Source organism: Coloeus monedula (genome assembly GCF_965178545.1).
Source record: "Coloeus monedula genome assembly, chromosome: 8".
In the NCBI taxonomy this organism is placed as follows: domain Eukaryota; kingdom Metazoa; phylum Chordata; class Aves; order Passeriformes; family Corvidae; genus Coloeus; species Coloeus monedula.
In genome coordinates this window covers 382,893-400,994 of record NC_138788.1, presented here as the reverse complement: position 1 = coordinate 400,994, position 18,102 = coordinate 382,893, and the positions used below count along the sequence as shown (strand labels likewise).

Below are 18,102 nucleotides of genomic sequence, written 5' to 3'. Positions count from 1 at the left end.
TTGGTACTCATTTGTGCTGCAGGTGAGGTGGGAAGCGAGCGTGGCCGTGGGGTATCCAGGCCGTGGGGGCCGGGGGACCCCGGAGAAGCAGGGGTCGAGGGACGGCTCCGAACCAGGCATCCCTTATGTCCCGGGGAAGCGGGGGCCGGGCCGCGGGGCCGCTCCGGATCGAGGCACCCCGGGAGGGCCCCGCGGGGGCGCGTCCGCCACGTGCGCGCCCCGCCCCAGCCAATGGGGAGGGCTCGGGGCGGGGCCGCAGCCAATGGGGGCGGCCGTGGGCGGGGCCCGGCGGCGGCGGTGATGGCGGCGGCCCCGCCGTGCTGCGCGGTGCGGGTGCGGAGCGCGGGCGGCCGCGGGGGCTGCGGCGGGGGCTGCAGCGGGCTGGTGCTGAGCCGCCGCCCCGCGCTGGTGCTGTGCCACGCCTCTGTCTTCGCCCCGTTCCTGCGCGCCGGCCCCGCCGCCTGGGCACGGCCCGCCGCGCTGCCGCCCGCCGCGCTCCGGCCGTGCCCGCGCCTCCGCGTCGTGCTGGGCTCCGAGACCGGCGGGCTGCGGGAGCTCGATGCGCGGCTGCTGGCGCTGGTGCCGTGCGCGGCGTTCCGGCGGGCGCTGGAGCGCGGCTTCGGGCTGGCGGAGCGGTGGCGGTTCGGGGCCGAGGAGGAGGCGGGCACCGACCCGCGGGCGCTGCCCTGGTTCGCCTGGCTGCGGGTGCCCGGGCTGGACGCGCCCGAGGGCGGGTGGGCGGCGCGGGCCAGCGCCGGCTGCCTGCGCAAGGGGCAGGCGCTGCTGGCCTGCGGGTCCCCCTTTGGAGACCTGTGCCCCGAGCTCTTCCTCAACACGCTGAGCCGGGGGGTGGTCAGCAACCTGGCTGGCGAGGAGAACGCCCTGGTGCTCACCGATGCCCGCTGCCTGCCCGGCACCGAGGGCGGCGCCGCCTTCGTGCCCTCGCCAGACGGGCCGCGCGTGGTGGCCCTGATCGCCGCCTCCTTCTGCTGGAAGGGCGCCGAGTGGGTCGGGCTCACGCTGCTCTGCTCCCTCGCCGCCATCCTGCGCAGCAGCGCCGCTGTCCTGGGCGAAGCCGGGGTCGTGGTGCCGCCGGTGCCGGCGTGGGTGGCCGCGGTGCCAGCGAGCAGTGGGCAGGACCCCCTGGGCTGGACGGCGCTGGTGGGGTGCGGGGCGACCTGGGGCTCCGGGGTGCTGCTGGCACCAAGGTTGCTCCTCACCTGCCGGCACGTCGTGGAGGCCAGAACCCCGCTCCATGTGACACCGGCATCCGGCCCCGGCCAGTGAGTGCGGCTATGCGCCCCCCCCAGCCTTAACACCCCCACCCTGCGTGTCCGCCGCCATGACATCTCGTTTACCGTGTCCTTAGGGATGCCGCCGTGCTCAGGGGACGTGTGGTGTTTGCCACCGAGGAGTCGTCCCCCTTCGACGTGGCCGTGGTGGAGCTGGAGGAGAGCGTGACAGGCTTTGTCCCCCCGTGCCTGGCTGACACCTTCCTCCCAGGTAAGCAGTGGGGGGACACGGGGTGCTGGGGTAGGGGGTGCGTCATCCCCTCGCACCCACCTCCTGCCTCTCCCATCCCAGGAGAAGAGGTGAGCGTGGTGGGCTTCGGGGCGTTGGGGCGGGCGTGCGGCCCCTCGGTGACAGCGGGGGTCCTCTCGGCCGTCGTGGCGGTGGCTGGGCGCCCTGTCATGCTGCAAACCACCTGTGCCGTCCACGGGGGCTCCAGCGGCGGCCCCCTCGTCTCCTCCCGCAGCGGATGCCTCATGGGTAAGCCAGGGGTCTCCCATGGGGAGGTGGGGGGGTCCCACAGGTGTCCCCTGGCCAGACCCAGTGACGTGGGCATCACTCCTCTCCCTGCCAGGGATCGTGGTCAGCAACACCCGGGACACCGGTGTGGGGGCCACCTACCCCCACCTCAATTTCTGCATCCCCATCACCGTCCTGCAGCCCCTCATCGCGTGCTACCGCCGCACCGGCAACCCCGATGCCTTCGCTGGGCTCAACCGGGTGGGTGAGGGGGTGCGGGCGACCTGGCAGCTCCAGCAACGGCCAGGACCCCCCAGCAAGCTCTGACCCCCCTCCCGGCGGGCTCGTGCCAGAGACCGAGGTGCCAGGGACCAAGGTGCCAGGAATGGAGCTGCCACATCTCCTCGGTGGCCCCGGCGGTGTGGGGCTCAAGCGCCTGGAGTCCACAGAGCTGGTGGAGCATGGGCACCCTGGGGCAGGGGATATGGCACAGTGCCTTTGACAGCTGCTGACGACCCCAGACTGGGGAGGTTTGGGGTTTGTATTGTTTTATTTTCTCCCTGGAGCCATAAATGCTGTGAGTTGAGGCCCTGGTGTCCCGTGGTGCTGAGTGGCTGCAGAGGGGGGTGATGGAGGCCCTCACTAGGGCGTGGGTTAGGTTGGGGGGGGCAGGTTGGTCCTGTAAGGGATATTCTGGGTCAGGGATAGGATTGGGTTGGGTTGGGGTCTTGTTTGGGGTTGGGGTAAAGGATGGGGAGGGAGGGAAGTTCTGAGTCTTTCTACGGCTCCAGACCCTGTGGAAAGGGGGCTAGTTTGGGGTCCTGGAGAGGGTCAGGATCTGGGGAGGGGACATATCCCTGGGGAGGGAGGCCAGTTCCAGCTTCATGGCAGCAGAGTGCAGGAACCAAACCCAGGGCCCTGGCAGGGGGGCACTCCTACCCCAATCCACTCCCCAGCCCAGCCGTGCCCACTCATTGGAGGGCACAGCACCATCACCACCACCCCCTCCCCAGGACACCCCTGCAGGGCCGGTGGGTGCAGGGCGGGCACCAGGGGGAGGAACGGGCGGGCGAGTGTTTGACACAGCACGGGGTATTTATTTCACAGCCGCTACACAACGCCGGGGGCCGGGGCAGCCACGCAAGCACAACATGAGGGGGGATGCGGGGAGGAAGGGGGGCAGCTTATCTATAAGGGGGTTTGTTGGTTGGTTTTTTTTTCCTTTTTTTTTTCCCACTTTTATTAGCGCCATTGGCCCGGTTGAAGACCACGCAGCAGCACACTAAGCCTACAAGGCTCTACCCAAAAAAAAAAAAAGCTCAAATTCGCACAAGAGCGGCCCCCCCGCCCCGCTCGCCCCCTCCCCGGGCGAGCACCCCGTTGCCCCGTCCCACACGGGACCGGAGCGGGGAGCACCCACCCCATGCCACACTGGCAGCGGGGGGGTCACGGGGACCCCCAGCTGGGGGCTGCCTCCCGGCCGTGACGCCCACCGGGCTCTCCTGCTCCTCTACCAGATGTAGCCGCCGTCGTCGCCCTCGCCCGCTTCGCCCTCCTCTTCCTCGCCTTCCTCGCCCGCCTCCTCCGGCTCCTTCTCCTCCTCGTCCTCCCAGCCCACGCTGCTCCCGAAGTCGCCCGAAAACCCCGTTGCTTCATCTGCGGGGACGAGGGGCAGAGGTTCAGGGGCGGTCCCGGGGCTGCAGCCCCGTCCCCAGGCGGGGGCTCCCCGCAGCTCTCACCGCAGTCGGGGCTGCCATGGCCGCGGGTGCCCGTCAGCTCAGCCCCGTGCTGGTCCACGCACCAGCACTCGCCGCCGCCTGGCTCGCACTGTGCCCGCCGGTAGTAGCCATCCTCATCGCAGCTGGGAATGAAGGTGCCTGTGGGGAAGCGATGGCCCCCCACCCCCCCCAAAGACGTGCAGTGCCAGAGCCCCCCCTCGGAGCTCCCCATCCTCATCCCAGCCCGGCTGTGCGGGGCACTGCTGGGGGAAAGGGCCCTGGGTTGCCCCACTCACCCGGCAATTTTTTGGTTGCTTCTTGGATCTGGATCTTCTCCAGCTCCCTGAGACAGGGCGGCTCTGCAGCAATGCCACATGCTGCTCTTAGGGTGGGCATGCAGCCCCCCCATGGCGGGCAACCCCTCACCCCACAGTGTGCGCCCCCAAACCTACAGCATTCATCCCTGTGGTGTGCATCCCCCCCAACTCCATAGTGTGCATGCTCCCAACACCATGGAGTGCATCCCCCCAGACCCCACAACATGCATTCCCCACGGTGTGCATCCCCATGATGTGCACCCGCCCTCACCCATGGAGTACATCCCCCCACCTCCAGAGTGTGCATCCCCCTGACCCCATGCTGTACATCCCCGATGGTGCACATCCCCCTTAACGCAAGATGTGCTTCCCCATGACTCACGGCACGCATCCCCACCATGGTTTCCAGCCCCCCCAAACCCTGTGGTGTACCTCTTCCCCCAAGGCAAACATCCCACAGATACTCCAAACCCACAGCAAGGATTGCCCATTACCCCATGACATACACCCTTCCCCCCATGATGTACATCCCTCCCACAGACACCCTAACGCCTAACCCACAGCATGGATTCCTCATGGCCCCATGATGTACATCCCCCACTCCCAACTCCAATCCCATGATGTACATCCCCCACCCCCCAGTCCCACAGCATGGATCCCCCATAACACCATGGTACACAACCCCAATCCCACAGCATGGATTCCCCAGCCCATGGCACGCACCCCCCAGGCCATGGACCCCCCAGCCCCACGGGGTGCATCCTCCCGACCCCGCAGTGTCCAGCTCCAGTCCCCACAGCACCGTCTCCCCCCTGCCCTGACGCACTTTCCCTCCAGAAGCAGAAGCACCACTCGGGAGCAGAGACACGGCCGTCCTTTGAGGTGTCGCAGGAGTTGAAGAAGGCGCGGATGCACACCTCGTACTTGTCCAGGTTGATGGCAGCCAGCTCGGCCGCCTCCAGGAACAGATCCCCGCTCGTGTCCAGCCGGGCAAACATCCACCCCACCGCCTCCTTGCAGGTGGCCGCCACGCTCCTCTCCAGCGCTGCAGGGCAGGATGAGGCCCGTGGCTGCCCGGCCACCCCAGGGACAGCACCCCACGTCCCCTCCCTGCATGGCCGGGGACACGTACCAGTGGTGGGGCTGGCAGGGAGCCCGCTGGAGCCGTTCTGCTTGGCGTTCTCACGCAGGAGCTGGAACCAGTCGCGCAGGCGGTCACCCAGGTCGGCCAGATCCTGCCCGGTGCACAGTTCTGGGGGGTCCAGTGGGGCAGTGTGAGGCCGGGCAGAGCTCGGGGACAGTCCCGCGGTGCCCCGCACCCCGCTCACCTTGTTTACTGTCGCCGGCAGGGCTGTGCGGGGTCGGGCAGGGGCACTGCCCCTCGCATCGCACCGTCAGCTGCTTGCTGGCCAGGCACGCCTGCTGCTCCAGCTTGCACTGCGGGGCGGCAGCGGGACGTCGGCGGGGGGACACAGGGCGGGGGGCCCCGTCCCCGCGGCGGATGCCGCTGTCCTTACCGCCGAGCTGTAGGTGTGGCCGTCGGAGCCGCAGACGGCGGCCACCGGGGCGGCGTGGCAGGGCTTGCAGCCCCCGTGCGCCTTGGGGCCCGGCGGCTTGATCCTGCACGGGGCGAGAGGGTGCTGAGTCCCCGCCGCGGCCCCCCTTCCTCCTGCCACCGGCTCGGCCCCGGCCTCGCCGCACTCCTACCTGTGCTCCAGCTTCTTGCGGCTGATGCACATGGCGCGCTGGTAGCCCTGCGCCACGCACACCTTGTGCCGGCTGCACTTCACCTTCTGGCAGGGGTCCTTGGTGGTGTCCAGGGCTGGGGGGGCAGAGAAGGACTGGGGCAGGCGGGGGAGGCAGGCGGGGACCCTCCAGGGTAGCCCCGGCAGCGCTGGCCACCAGCCGGCCCTGCACAAAGCGCCGTTCAGGCCTCAGCTGGGCAGCCGCCCCGGCACCAGCTGCTGCCTCCCGGCTCGCACCAGCCCCACCACCGCTCCCAGCCGGAAGGGAAAAGCCCGGGGGGTGCAAGCAGAAAGTGTGACCTCCTCCCCGCCCCGCCCCTACTGGCTGGCACCGAGCCCACTGTGCCCCATCCCAAACCCATCTCAGCGGTACCTTCATCCCCGGGCTGGTTGTCCTCCCAGCTCTTGATGTAGTCATCCTGCAAATTGGGGAGAGCCTGCATGAGTGCAGGTGGCAGGAAAGGTGACACCGGGCCAGGCATGCCATCACCCCGCTCGGGGCCACCGGCTCGGAGAGGCTCCCGCTGCACACACCCCCTGGGCACCCCCACAGCGGGAGGGCAGGGACAGGGAGCAGCCTCCCCCCAAAAGCGGGGTGTCACCCCCTGGGTAGCCCCTCGAGGCTCACCTCCACCTCCTGGCAGCACGGCAGCGAGATGGCCCAGCCAGCACCGAGAAAAAAGAGAGAGAGAGAGAGAGAGAGTGCCCACCGTCAGCTCTGGGACAGCCCAAAGCCCAGCTCCCAACCCCAACCCACCCACGGTGACAGGCACCCCGTGCCAGTGGGGCACCCCGACCTTCCGGTGCCCAAAGCTCTCCCCAGTAGCCCTGGATATCACTGGCACCGACCACCAATGTGCTCCCCCATCTCTGGCTTTAGACCTGTAATCCTGGAGAGCCTTTACACAGGATAAAGCCTTCCCCCATCAGCCAGGGGAAGCCAGGGAATAGGGATGGAAATGCATCGGGTGGAGGAAGCCCTTGGGAGACCAGTGAGGCCCTCATGGGATCCCCACAGTGCTGCCACCCTGATTCTTCAATCGTGAGCCCAGCAGGAGTGGGCCAAGATGGATATCACTGCCTGGGGAGGCAGAACTGCTCCCACAGGACCCCGAAAGCATCCGGGGGCTGTGGGAGAGTAGCAGGGATTCAAACCCTCCCAGCAGGCAGCACCACCCGCCCCACGGGATGCTCCAGGGTGGGCTTTGTGATAAGGCAGGAGCATCCCTGCTGCCCCGGGGAGGGCAGGCAGGGTTTGGGATGGCAGCTGGTAGCAGCGGCACGGGAGGCAGCTCTGGAGTGGGATCGCTTCAGCACGGCGGTGTTTGCACCGCAATCGATAGCCGCGTTCCCGTGCCGCGATTGGTAACATTGCGGCACCCGGCAGCTCCCTGCGGCGCGGGTCTCACCACGGCCGCCGGCCTCCTCCCCGTGCATCCCCCCACCCATGCTGCTCAGTCGAAAACCCCACAAATCCATGGATTTGCTTATTAATCCAAGCTAACCGCCAGCAGGGCTGCAGCCCCCCCAGCGTGGCAGCCGTGCCACAGCAGGGTGGGCCCCACATGCCATGCCACAGGGATGGGGATCCCTCGGCCCTGAACCCCCCCGGGGATGCTCAGTGCCATGGAGGCACGTCCGCACGTGCTCCCCTCGAGCACTCGCAGCCATCCGAGGTCCCAGGTGCCCAGCGCTGGCGTTGGCCAGCGGGGGTGTTGTGGGCAGGGGTCTCCAGGGGAGGAATTTACACCTTTGCACCCTCACCCGTGCTCTGCCCCCCCTAACTGGTTTATTTGGGGGGTGGTGCCCCCCACCCTGCCCTGCGATGGGCACATCTCCCTTGCTGTCATCCATCCATCCATCCATCCATCCATGCATCCATCCATCCAATCCTCGCTGCCAAGGTGAACCCGAGTGCGCATCTGAACAAAGACCAGAGGGGCTGACTCGGGGTGGGAGGGCGGCTCGGGGTGTGCCCCCTCCCCGCCCGGCTGCTGCAGGTGTCCTGGGTCTCCCTAGGATGGGGCTGCAGCACCATGTCCCCCACCCTGGAGGACACGAGCTGGAGGTGTAAAACGAGCCCAGGAAAAACCCCGACTGCCCCATAAAATTAAGGGCTGGAGCTAAATGCCATCGAGGCTGTTCGCAAGGGCTGCGTAACAGCGAGGGGTGACAGGATCCTGAGCCCGGCGTGCCAGGTGTGCCAGCGCTCCCCCAGCAGTGCCTGCATCCTCATCCTCCCTGCTTCGCGTCCCCACATCCTCAGGGGTCACCACGCCGCGGAGGCAGGGCCGGCCCCGGCTGCGGCACCGCGCGGGGCTCCGGGGACAGCCGGCGCGGCTCGGGGGAGCGGGAGTCCGGGAGGATGCCCGCGCCCTGACACGGGCTGGGCTGTCACCGAGGGTTTGAGGCCACGGCGCAGCCCCCGCAAAGGGCGGGCGGGCCCTTCCTGCACCCCCATGTAGGGCACGGGGAGAGGGTGCAGGGGACAGCACCCCCGGTCACCAGAGAGGATCGCTTTGGCATCAAGCCCTGGCCATGGAGGCATTGGCATAAGCCACGCAGCTTTGGCGACGGGCAGGGAGGCAGCGGCGCTGCCGGAGCCGGTAAGCATCCCCCCGGTACCGGGGCCGGCAGCCGCCCACGGCCGCGGCGGGACGCGGGCACCGCCGAGCATCCCCGGGCACCCGCGACGGGGCCGGGGCCGGGGCCGGGGCCGGGGAGGGTCGCGCTGCGGCAGCCGCAGCGGCGGGGCGGGGAGTGCGGGGAGGGGGCTCCCGGTGCCCGGCAGCGCGTCCCGTCCCCCCCCGCCCCGCTGCCGGCGCGGACTCACGTCTCGGAAGCGGTTCCAGTGCTTGATCCTGCCGCCGTACTGGGAGATGGACGAGAGCCACTGCTCGTCCTCCATGAAATTGCCGGGGCTCTCCCCCGCCGCGGCGGGCCCGGGGCCGGTGGCGGGGCCGGCGGCGGGCCCGGGGCCGGCGGCGGCGGCGGGCAGAAGCAGGGCCAGCAGAGCCAGCAGGGCGCGGCGCCCGCCGCAGCCCCGCATGCTGCCGCAGCGCCGGGGGGAGCGGGCGCGGTGCGGAGCGGTGCGGTGCGCACGGGGAGGCGCCGGCGGCGAGTGCGGCCGCGGGGCGGCACCGGGCGGCACCGGCGGGAGGGCCGGGGCGGGGCCTCCGCCGCGCCCGCCGCACCTGCGCGCCGGCACCGGGGCGGGGGAGCCGCCGGCACCGCACGGCACGGCCGCGGCACCGGCCCCCCTTCCGTTCCCATCCTGCACCCCCGTCCCTGACCTGTCCCCGTCCCGCGCCCCTCATCCTGCATCCCGCATTCCCTGCCACACCCCCATCCTGAAGTCCTCATCACGCACTCCTCGTCCTGCACTACTGTCCCTACCGCGTCTCCATCCTGCATTCCCCCCCCCCCCACCCCTTTCCCGCATCCTTGGTCCCTACCCAGTCTCCATCCCACATCCAATGTCCTGCGTTCCTTGGTCCCTGCCACCTTCTCATCCTGCATCCCTGCCACATCTCTCTCCTGCATCCCCCATCCTACATCCTTCATCCAGCATCCCTGGTCCCTGCTAGGTCCCCATCTGACATCCCCCATCCTGTATCCCCTGCCACGTCCCCATCCAGCACCAGTCATCCCACATCCCTCATTCGTACCATGTATCCACCCTGCATCCCCCATTCCTTCCACATCTCCAACCTGTATCCCCAATCCTGCATTCCCAGTCCCTACTGCACCCCTATCCTACAGCCCCTTGTCCCTGCCATATCCCCACCCTGCAATTACCATCCTCCAACCCCTCTCCCTGTGATGCCCACACTGCGGTCCCCATTCCTTGGCCATCCCAGCACAGCATTTTAGGGCTCCAGGGAAGACTCCCACCCCTATCCCAAGGTTTTGCTTTTGGATTTTTCCCTCTACTCAGCGGGGTGGGAAATCAGGATAGGCAACAAGTGACAACTCACCCCAGCTGCAGCTCCTTCACAGCTTCAGCCGGGGATGCCACAGCACACATCCAGATTCTCTTCTCCCTGGCAGGACCCTCAGGATGGGAAGGAGAACTGCCAGCAAGCCCCACTGATGACAGGGAAAAGATCAGAATCCTTAATTCTGCCTGGGGAAGGAGGTGTGAAATGAATTTTGCTGTGCCAGGCTAGAGCAGTGGGATAGGCTGCTTACCAGCGAAATTCAACCAACTTCCAAAAGAATTGTCACTAAAACATGTTTACACAAGTGGGAAGAGGAGGAGTATGCTCCAATTGTTAAATATCCGTGTTTGCCTCAACTTCTTGGTGAGAGTCGTTAAAAACTCATGAGGCAGAAGCTTCCCAAGGTGCATCTCCCCTTTCCTGGTGGCTGCGTGAGCAGCTCCCGGGTCTGTTCCAAAGAGATTTGCCAAGTACCTCTTCAGGCTGGCGGAAAGATGACAGCAACCGGTGTTAAGTGCTCTCAGCACCTCCCTGTGAGTGTGTGCTGGTGCTCTGCTCCCCAAGGGAACCATTTGGAAGGCGGCTTTCAGAGAGCACAAAGGCGTTCCGGCTCCGAGGAAAAGGACACAAAAAGCCCAGTGGCTGTAACTGGGTACAAGCAAGGGCACCCTGTGAAAGCACAGATGATTTGACTGCCTGGCAGGCAGGCTTGAAAGCAGACAGGCAATTTGGTCTGGGAAACATAAACAGCAATACATTTGGGGGGAAAAAGAAAAGCAATCCCAATTCCTGAATGACTTCCACTGCTGTTGGTGCACGGCCACACTCCCAGCTCACTCTGGAGGGAGGAAGTGGGGTGAAGACCTCTTAGAAATGATCACTAGGACATGTGGGTTCTGCTCGAGCACCCCTATCCCTGGCTGAGACACTCTCCACCTCTAACACAGCATGATCCCATATCCATGGAAGCAACGAGGAATGGGCAGCAGCACCTGTTTTGTTACAGAACACCCAAGCACCAGCACCTTCCATTTTTCAAAGCGCTCATCCTAGGGCAAGTTGAAAGCCTGTGCCACTATTTTTACCAAATGTGGAGATTTACAGGAAAAAACGACGTTGTCTTGAGATCTCGGAAGGATTCACAATGGAATCAAAGAGCTTGGTGCTGCTTTTAATGGAGAAACCACCTACAAGGCATATGTTTTTTGACATGCTCCGAAACGGTCACTGGAAAGAGCTCTAACCATCAATGCATTCTTATTATCATAGTTATGTGCTGTGCTGGAAGTTTAATTACAGAAACTATCAATGCAACAGGAGATAAACACTTTGCTTTTGAAGGGAATTAATTTATTTGGAGATCTACATCACACAGGCACGCTGCTGGAGATCCAAGCAATGCCTGACCTCAATATCGTTAAATCGTGCTCCGGGAAAGCTCTCCTGGATTTTAAATACTTATTTTAAGAACAAACTTCCTTCTTCTGACAAAAAGCCACATTTAAACATTGGCGATGCCCCAAAAGCCCCAGTTCTAGTTGTTTTCTTGGAAAACCAGCAATCCACAGACATCACAGGCAACTTCATGACATTTTGGGGAAAGGAGGAGGAAGGACCCTGGCAACCCCCAGGTTGGGGGTTGCCCTCCCAAGGAAAAGGCAGGCAATACACGTGGGAAAAGCTGCAGGGAAATGCCGTGGCTCCCATGCTTTGGAGGAGTCAGGAGGCATCCCTGCTTGGGAGTTTCCAGGTTCCCATCCAAGATTCATGTCCTACAAAACACTTCACTGCGGGATCATGCACAGAGCAGACCCGCTACAGCCGCCTCAGGAGAAGCACAGCTGCCCAGATGTCGCGTAGTAGCCAGAGGCGTCCGAGGAGAACCTCTGGGAGAGACGCACCGAGTCCAGCTGCACCTCCCCGAAGTGGAAGTTCTCGAAGAGCTGAAAAGAAGAAGAAAAAAACCACTTGAAGGGCACCAGAGAAGTGGAGCCTGCAGCTGGCCCATGACTCTCTGGAAGGAGCTGGCCCTGTCAAAAGCCTCTGCTCACAGATCTGTTTTGCCTTTAAATGAAACTGTTCTTTACGTTATTCTTCCCACTAAAGACTGCGCTTGAACTCTTTTTATCCACAGCAGCAGCTGCTCAAACCTCCCCTATTTCGCTGCCTGTGTCACTGAGGGAGCGTGGGGAGGCTGTTCACTGCTCTGGAGGCACCACCCCCGGGTGGCTCTTGAGGTCGCAGGCTCTGCAGGAGCAAGGTTTGAGGCCAGGAGGTTTGCACCAATCCAGGCCACAGGACGCAGGACTTAACAGTTACAGCTCAGTCCTAATTCAAACTAGCAGGCTGGAAGCACAAGGCTCCTCATCCCAGCACTGACCCCGCTTTGTTCAACAAATCCGTCTTTGTTCGGCAAAGACTTGAGTGCAAATTAAGGAAAGCAAGCCAACTCCGGCGCCCGGGGGGGCGTGTCCCTGCCCATTAATCCAATCTACGAAGCAGACCAAAAAAATGACATCAGAATTTCTTACAAGAACTTATTGCTGGAAAAGCATCGTGTCCAAGCGTAAAGTGCTCCTCCCGTTCCATTAAGCCGCAGGAAATTGCTCTACCTGGGAACATCAGCTGTGCCTCAGGAAAAGCTGCTCGCTGGAGATGCTAATTTTGAAGCTCTGTTTAACCGGAGCGCTGAGAGTCACCGAGAACCTGAGCGGTGACTTCTCCCCACCTTGGAGATCTCCCAAATGTCCATTCCATCTGTCTCCTATTCAGTTTTCTATCTGTCCCTGCAGGCGCGGGCTTGAGACAGTCCCACAGCCCTTCCTGCCCTTACAGAAGGCATGAAGGAAAGCCAACACATTAATCCTCCTAGAGCCAATGGTGCATCAATTCCTCCATAGAGGGAATGACTGAAATCCCAAATACCTACTTAGCATCTGAAAGGCTGCACTTCACCTCCTCCAAAGAGGCATTTGGCTCTGCCTGGCACCGATTTGGGCACAACTGCTCTTTTGTTGGTTCTCCCAAGAGTATTCTATTTTGCAAATACCCTTTCTTCCAGAGGAGACCAGCTAGATTTCTTTCAGGACAATTCCTGGGTTTGCTGTCACTCCACAAAGGAGAAGTGCCATAGGGAAAGTGATTCCCTGCCTGTCTTGGGGCAGAGCAAGAGACCCCAGGGCAGCAGCGTGGCCTCAAGGGACACTGTGAGTGGTGGCTCCACGGGGTCACTGCCCTAAAGAGCAGCCTGCAGAAAAGGAGCTGTGCTAAGGAAGCATCTCATACCGGGAGAGGAGGAAAAGAAAGAAGAGAAATGACGACAGCCACACAAACTCCATTTCATACAATTAAAGATTTATACAATTAAAGATTAATTATGTTCCCAAAAGCCTGTGTTGTTCATGTTGGAGGACTTAGATAAAATGTCTCATTAATAAGAGATGGCAGTAAAAAGGGGTTGGTCACCTTTCTCTTTTTGTTTTGGCTGACCCCAGAAGGAAGCATGGTTTCCTCCTGTCCAGGTCTCCCTGCAGTGCTCTGCCACTGTGCCCACCCAGCCCAAGCCTTAACACCTGTCCCTGTCACAGAGGCTGTTGGCATTGGCATCCCTTTCCCTCATAGAGCAGTCTCCACCCAGGAAAAGCAGAAATCACCTCTCTCTTGACTCCTAGCAGAGGGAGTGGTAGGTGCGCTGGTAAGCAAGGAGTACCAGGGTTTGAAGAGGACCCCCTCCGGTGCCTAAAGGGGCTCCAAGGGAGCTGGACAGGGACTTTGGACAAGGGCATGGAGTCATGGGACAAGGACTGCTGGAGCACGATTCAGATACTAGGAAGAAATTCCTCCCTGTGAGGTGGGGAGGCGCTGGCACACGGTGCCCAGGGAAGCTGTGGCTGCCCTGTCCCTGGAAGTGGTCAAGGCCAGGTTAGACAGGACTTGGAGCACCCTGGTCTAAGGTGTCCCTGTCCATGGCAAGAGGGATGGAACAAGGTGGTCTTTAAGGTGGTCCCTTCCAACCCAAACCATTCCAGGATTCTATGAAGAAAACAAATGAAATGCTGGGATGTGCCAGCGCTAGAAGTCAAACCTTTCCACAAAATAACCAAAGGAAGAGTCTTGTTTGTATTGTAGCTGCACACCACAACCTGTTTTTCTCACTAAACACATGTACTTCAAAGCAAAAATTACTTAATGAGACAAACCTTCCCCGAGCCCCTCTTGCCTCACAGCCTCAGGCACATTAGAGCAGAAGGATGATTGGGAAGCCCCAGAAGGCATTGCCCAGGTCAAGGGCCGTCCATTTGTACACTGCTAGAAGTGCAGCAAAGCCCTTGTACCAAAGCACTTTGTATTCCCTTGGCTTTTATAAGATTCACCACCTCCCGTGTGTTCGAGCAGCTGTGTGTTTCCCAGGGAGGAACGCTGCTAGAACTATTGATTTTTGGTAATGTGGCTGTACTTTCTGAGAGTAAACATGCTACAGGATTTAGAGGACAACCACAGACACTTTTTTCTGCTCTGGTTTCAGGCTGGCTTCTCACTGATGCTCCTGTGCTCCCTGAGGCTTCCCACGACAGAAGCCACCGGACCAGGCACGGAGATCACTGCAAATCTTGAGACCTGCCTCAAGCAGTGTGGAGAGAGACCCCTCCAGCATCATCCTCCAAGACCTCTGAAACACCAGGAGGTGGCTTCCCATCACTAAAGCATCCTGCACTCGGGTCCCTGGGGACTTGGGAAGAGATTGCAGAGAGCCAAGCCTCTGCTTTTGACTTTCACTTCTATTTATCTTGAGGAGAAGCCAAGTAGAGCCAAGAAAGATATTTTTAACTCCCCCCTCTCCCCAGCCACCACGGAAACGCTCTGGTTTTGGAGGAGGCCTGGAGCGTAGCTGATTAAATGCCTCCTGGAAAAGCATCTTAGCATTTTTTATTCTGCACCAGGAAAGAAGGTACCTGGAGGTTGTTGCCCTTCAGAAGCAACTGCTGATAACCCGAAGAATGGCTGACTCCCCTTCCTGTCCTTTCCTGCGGCTGCCAAGGGCCCAGCTTTCCCTGAAAAGGCTGCAGGGAACACGAGGAGACGAGGAGATGTGGATCAGGAGCAGCCAGGAAGGAGGCAGGGGAGGAGAAATGCAATTGCCTGCAGAGCTGTGTCATTTGATTGGAGTGGGACGCGAGGCTCAGCAAAAGCACAGTAATTCTATAAATCCAAACACGCCGAAAGATTTATGTCCTCGATGCCCAAGGAATAAATAAGAGGATGGAGGTTGGGAATTTTTTTTAAAGTATTATAAATGAGAATGAACCTGATGGAGGAAAAGGTCAGCTTAGAGAATCAACACCACCAATGCAGTGCAAGCTACTAACTCCCATCAAGGGAATAGCACTTAGAGGACTAAGTGCCCTCTGTCTCCCTGCTGCCTTCCCAAATTGAATTAGAATGGAATAAGGAAAGAGCATTGTTAACTTTTAACCCCAGACCCAGCACCTCCAAGCAAACGCTCCAGGGGTGTGCCCTGCCTTTCAAACCACAGCCAAATGCTCAGCGAGGATGCCTGCATCTCCCATGGGGACAGAGCAGGTGCCTGGAGAGTGGCAGCAGCAGCATCCCAGGATCTGCAGGGGATAGCACAGACTACAGCCACACCGCCCTCCCCAAAAGCCACGAGTTCCCAAGAGAAGGAGAACTGGATGATGGATAACCCATATTTCACAGGTCAGCCTGCAAACTACTGTGGGCCCAAGTGCTTCTCCCTCTCCCTCTCCTTCTCCCTTCCTGGGGACTGGGTCCAAGGACACGCCACTCAGGTAATGATGAAAGGCAGGCAGCCCTGTGGTAGCTCCCAGAAAGCAAGTTTTCCTCCACTTGTCCCCCCAAAGTTGTTTATCCTGAGCCAGGAAAAGACAGCAGCACAACTGTCATTTCTAAGACCCCATTTTCTCCCATTTAAGACAATTCCGTTCAGATGCTGGAAACCCTTCTTCCTCGAGGTCTGTTTCCCTCGATTACCCACAAATTACACAGCAGGTCTCCCTTGGGATGAGACAACCATTTTCTGAAGGAAGGTAACAGGCTGAAGACTTGTTTTGGGAGAGATGGAATCACACATCAAACCTCTCGCTCCTTGCAAACCTGAGCCAAAACTGCTCGTACAAACTTCAACCCCAAAACCACAACAACTTCCTTATCAAAGGCAGAGCAGCAGATCAAACCCAGGATGCCTCTTTTTCATTTTCTTCCCCTTTTTAAGCCTATAAAGTAGGTTTTGCTGAGGCAAGGAGGAGGATGATTCCTCAATGAAGAAGTTAAAACAGGCGCCTAAACGATGTCGTGTTCCCGAGCGCGGGTGTTTGTCAAGCTGTCCTCCTCGGGGGGCTCTCTTCCCACAGACAGCCCTCCTGGAATGAGACAGCACCTCTGTGTTCCATCCTGGGAACAACAGCAATAAATCACAGCTAATCCACGTAAGAACAGCAGTGATGTGTTTCAGCTCTGGTTATGAAGAGCGGAGGTGCCAACACAAACTGGGGCTTTTAAATCACCTGTCACGGGCTCAACAAGCATGAGAAATATTAATGGATTCGGCTGGAGAAGCACTGAAGGAGGGAGGACAAAGTAAGTCCATGGAAAGGAAGGGAATCGGAGGCATTTAAAGCTTTCTTCATGTAATCTCTGGCTCGCATTCACGCTGCCTTGGCCTGGATTTTGCCGCTACCATCAGGATTATTGATCAGTTTTTAAAGCCTTCCATCGTTTACGGTGGTCAGCCAAAAAAAAAGACCCATCCTGAATTAATAAAAAAGTCCACGCAGCTCTGCTGAGAGCCCTGGAAATGCCGAGGGAGAAACAACTCACTGCAATGCCTTGCGATTAAAAATTCCCACCAAAGAGCAGCGATACCACGGGATAAAACAGATGTGCACACACACACACACACACACCCGTCCCTTGACTGTGGGGAGTTCTGCTGTGAACTCCAGCCACAGAAAGCAGTGCCTTTGGGCCGGGCTATTATAGATCAACAGCACAAAAGTGTCCCCAGTGACTCAGCGCTGCGGGCGAGCAGCGCCATGTAATGCCATTAGCCTGTGACAATCTGCCTCACAAACCCGGCTGCCCTCGGCAGGGAGCTGAGGGAGAGTCCTGTTTTCCATACCTGGAATGAACACAGAAATTAGCAACTTCTGAAAGGCAGGGAGGAAGAAGCTCGTAGCTCCAAGAGCCTACGGCTGTGGATGAGCTCACTGTCATTCCTGCTGCATGGTCCATGCTGAAGATGGGATGCCAGCAATCCCTCCTCTACTGTTTCTCCTGGGTGGAAGATGTTTATCCACCCCAAGATCCCATCCAGGAAGGGTGGGAACAGGCTGAGCACCACCGGGCTCTGCCTCCATGGTAAAGCACGTGCAGGAGGATCACTCAGACAGACAACCCAGTGCTGGGAATCAGGGTCCAGCAGCCGACAGCAGCGCATGGAGAGCTCCAGCCAGGAGATTAAACGGAGGCTTCGGAGGAGCTGGAGGCTTTACAGCTTCATCTGCTCTGCACAAAGTGACAACACTCACCAGCTCACCCGCCAGCAGCACAACCCCAGCGTGTCCCAATCGGGAGCAGTGGTGAATGAGGGAACGGGCTCGGAAAGCCAAGAGATTTCTGCTGGAAATCAGCATGTTACGGTGCTGTTATTCCCTTCGGGGAAGGGGAGGGACAAACAAAATCCCAGGCACCCGCTGACAAACATGGAGAAAAATTAAGCAGCGTTTCTGAAGAGGTACCTCAACACGGAGCAACAAAACCTGTTTGTCTGCAGACTTTCTGCGCTCTCCCCTGGATATTTTTCCATCTCATAAGGGATGACATATTTGAATTAAAGCTTGTGTAACACGTCCACAGCTTGGGATGGAAAACACTGGAGAAGAGCAGAGAACAATCACCCTTCCAGATCAACTGGCCAAAGCACAACTGCAGTTCCCATGCCAGACACAGCAGGAAGGCACTGACTCCTCAGCAAACTGCTGGATTACTGATACCAGCACCAGGCAAAAAGGACTTACGGAAGAAATGGCAAAAACATGGAAAGATTAAAAATCTTCAAAAATTAAATTTTGAAATGTGAAAGTAACACTCAGAAACACTGATGGACTCTAAGAGAGTCCACTGAACTCTAGCAAACTCTGTCCATCTGAGTTCTTCTGATTAACCTCCTTTGCTGCACAAACCACAGCCTCCAATCCTGCTTTTGGGATTCCATCTACTTGCTTAACACACCTCAGTCCGGCAGCCTCCCACACACACCTGCCAGGACCTCTCCAGAAGGCTGTTATCTCCACAGCTGCCATAGTTCCCAGGTTGCAGTAGGTGCTGGCAGAGCTCCTTCTTCCTCATCCCAAAGAATTCACCAAACCCCTTCCTAGCCATGCCCCAACCTCCCCCAAACTGTGACAGACAAACCCAAAACCAAAGCCCCTGGTGCCTCCCAGAAGGAGACACAACTGGGCAAAGTGTCTAGATCTGAGGAGTTTGTTCAATGAATAGATTCTTTTTCCTTCCATTTTTGACTTTCAAAATACATTTTCTGAAACAATTTGGTGCCAAAAGAAGAAATACCTGATTCCCGTATTATTCACCCTGG

At 59.8% G+C, this 18,102-nt stretch overlaps 3 protein-coding genes across 4 annotated transcripts in view; 1 reads left to right on the top strand and 2 right to left on the bottom strand.

Moving 5' to 3' along the window:
* Positions 1–300: 300 nt before the first annotated feature.
* Positions 301–2,281, top strand: TYSND1 (trypsin like peroxisomal matrix peptidase 1; the record flags this gene model as incomplete). Its single annotated transcript, XM_082286549.1, has 4 exons — positions 301–1,283; positions 1,370–1,503; positions 1,585–1,770; positions 1,865–2,281. The coding sequence occupies 4 exons, from the start codon at positions 301–303 to the stop codon at positions 2,074–2,076; spliced, it is 1,515 nt and encodes a 504-aa protein (XP_082142675.1). The 3' UTR covers positions 2,077–2,281.
* A 978-nt stretch (positions 2,282–3,259) lies between these two features.
* On the bottom strand, positions 3,260–8,578 carry SPOCK2 (SPARC (osteonectin), cwcv and kazal like domains proteoglycan 2; the record flags this gene model as incomplete). The annotated part of the gene is made up of 10 exons (XM_082286623.1): positions 3,260–3,405; positions 3,489–3,626; positions 3,764–3,826; positions 4,611–4,829; positions 4,917–5,036; positions 5,113–5,221; positions 5,302–5,404; positions 5,492–5,606; positions 5,903–5,957; positions 8,363–8,578. 10 exons carry the CDS (start codon positions 8,576–8,578, stop codon positions 3,260–3,262), a joined length of 1,284 nt encoding a protein of 427 aa, XP_082142749.1.
* Positions 8,579–10,638: 2,060 nt separating this feature from the next.
* Positions 10,639–18,102, bottom strand: part of ASCC1 (activating signal cointegrator 1 complex subunit 1) — a 35,398-nt gene continuing 27,934 nt past the window's right edge. For both annotated transcript variants that reach the window (XM_082286176.1, XM_082286177.1), the window contains exon 10: positions 10,639–11,413. In XM_082286176.1, the coding sequence (XP_082142302.1) occupies positions 11,297–11,413 (117 nt within the window). In that variant the 3' untranslated portion in view covers positions 10,639–11,296. The remainder of the gene's footprint in view (positions 11,414–18,102) is intronic.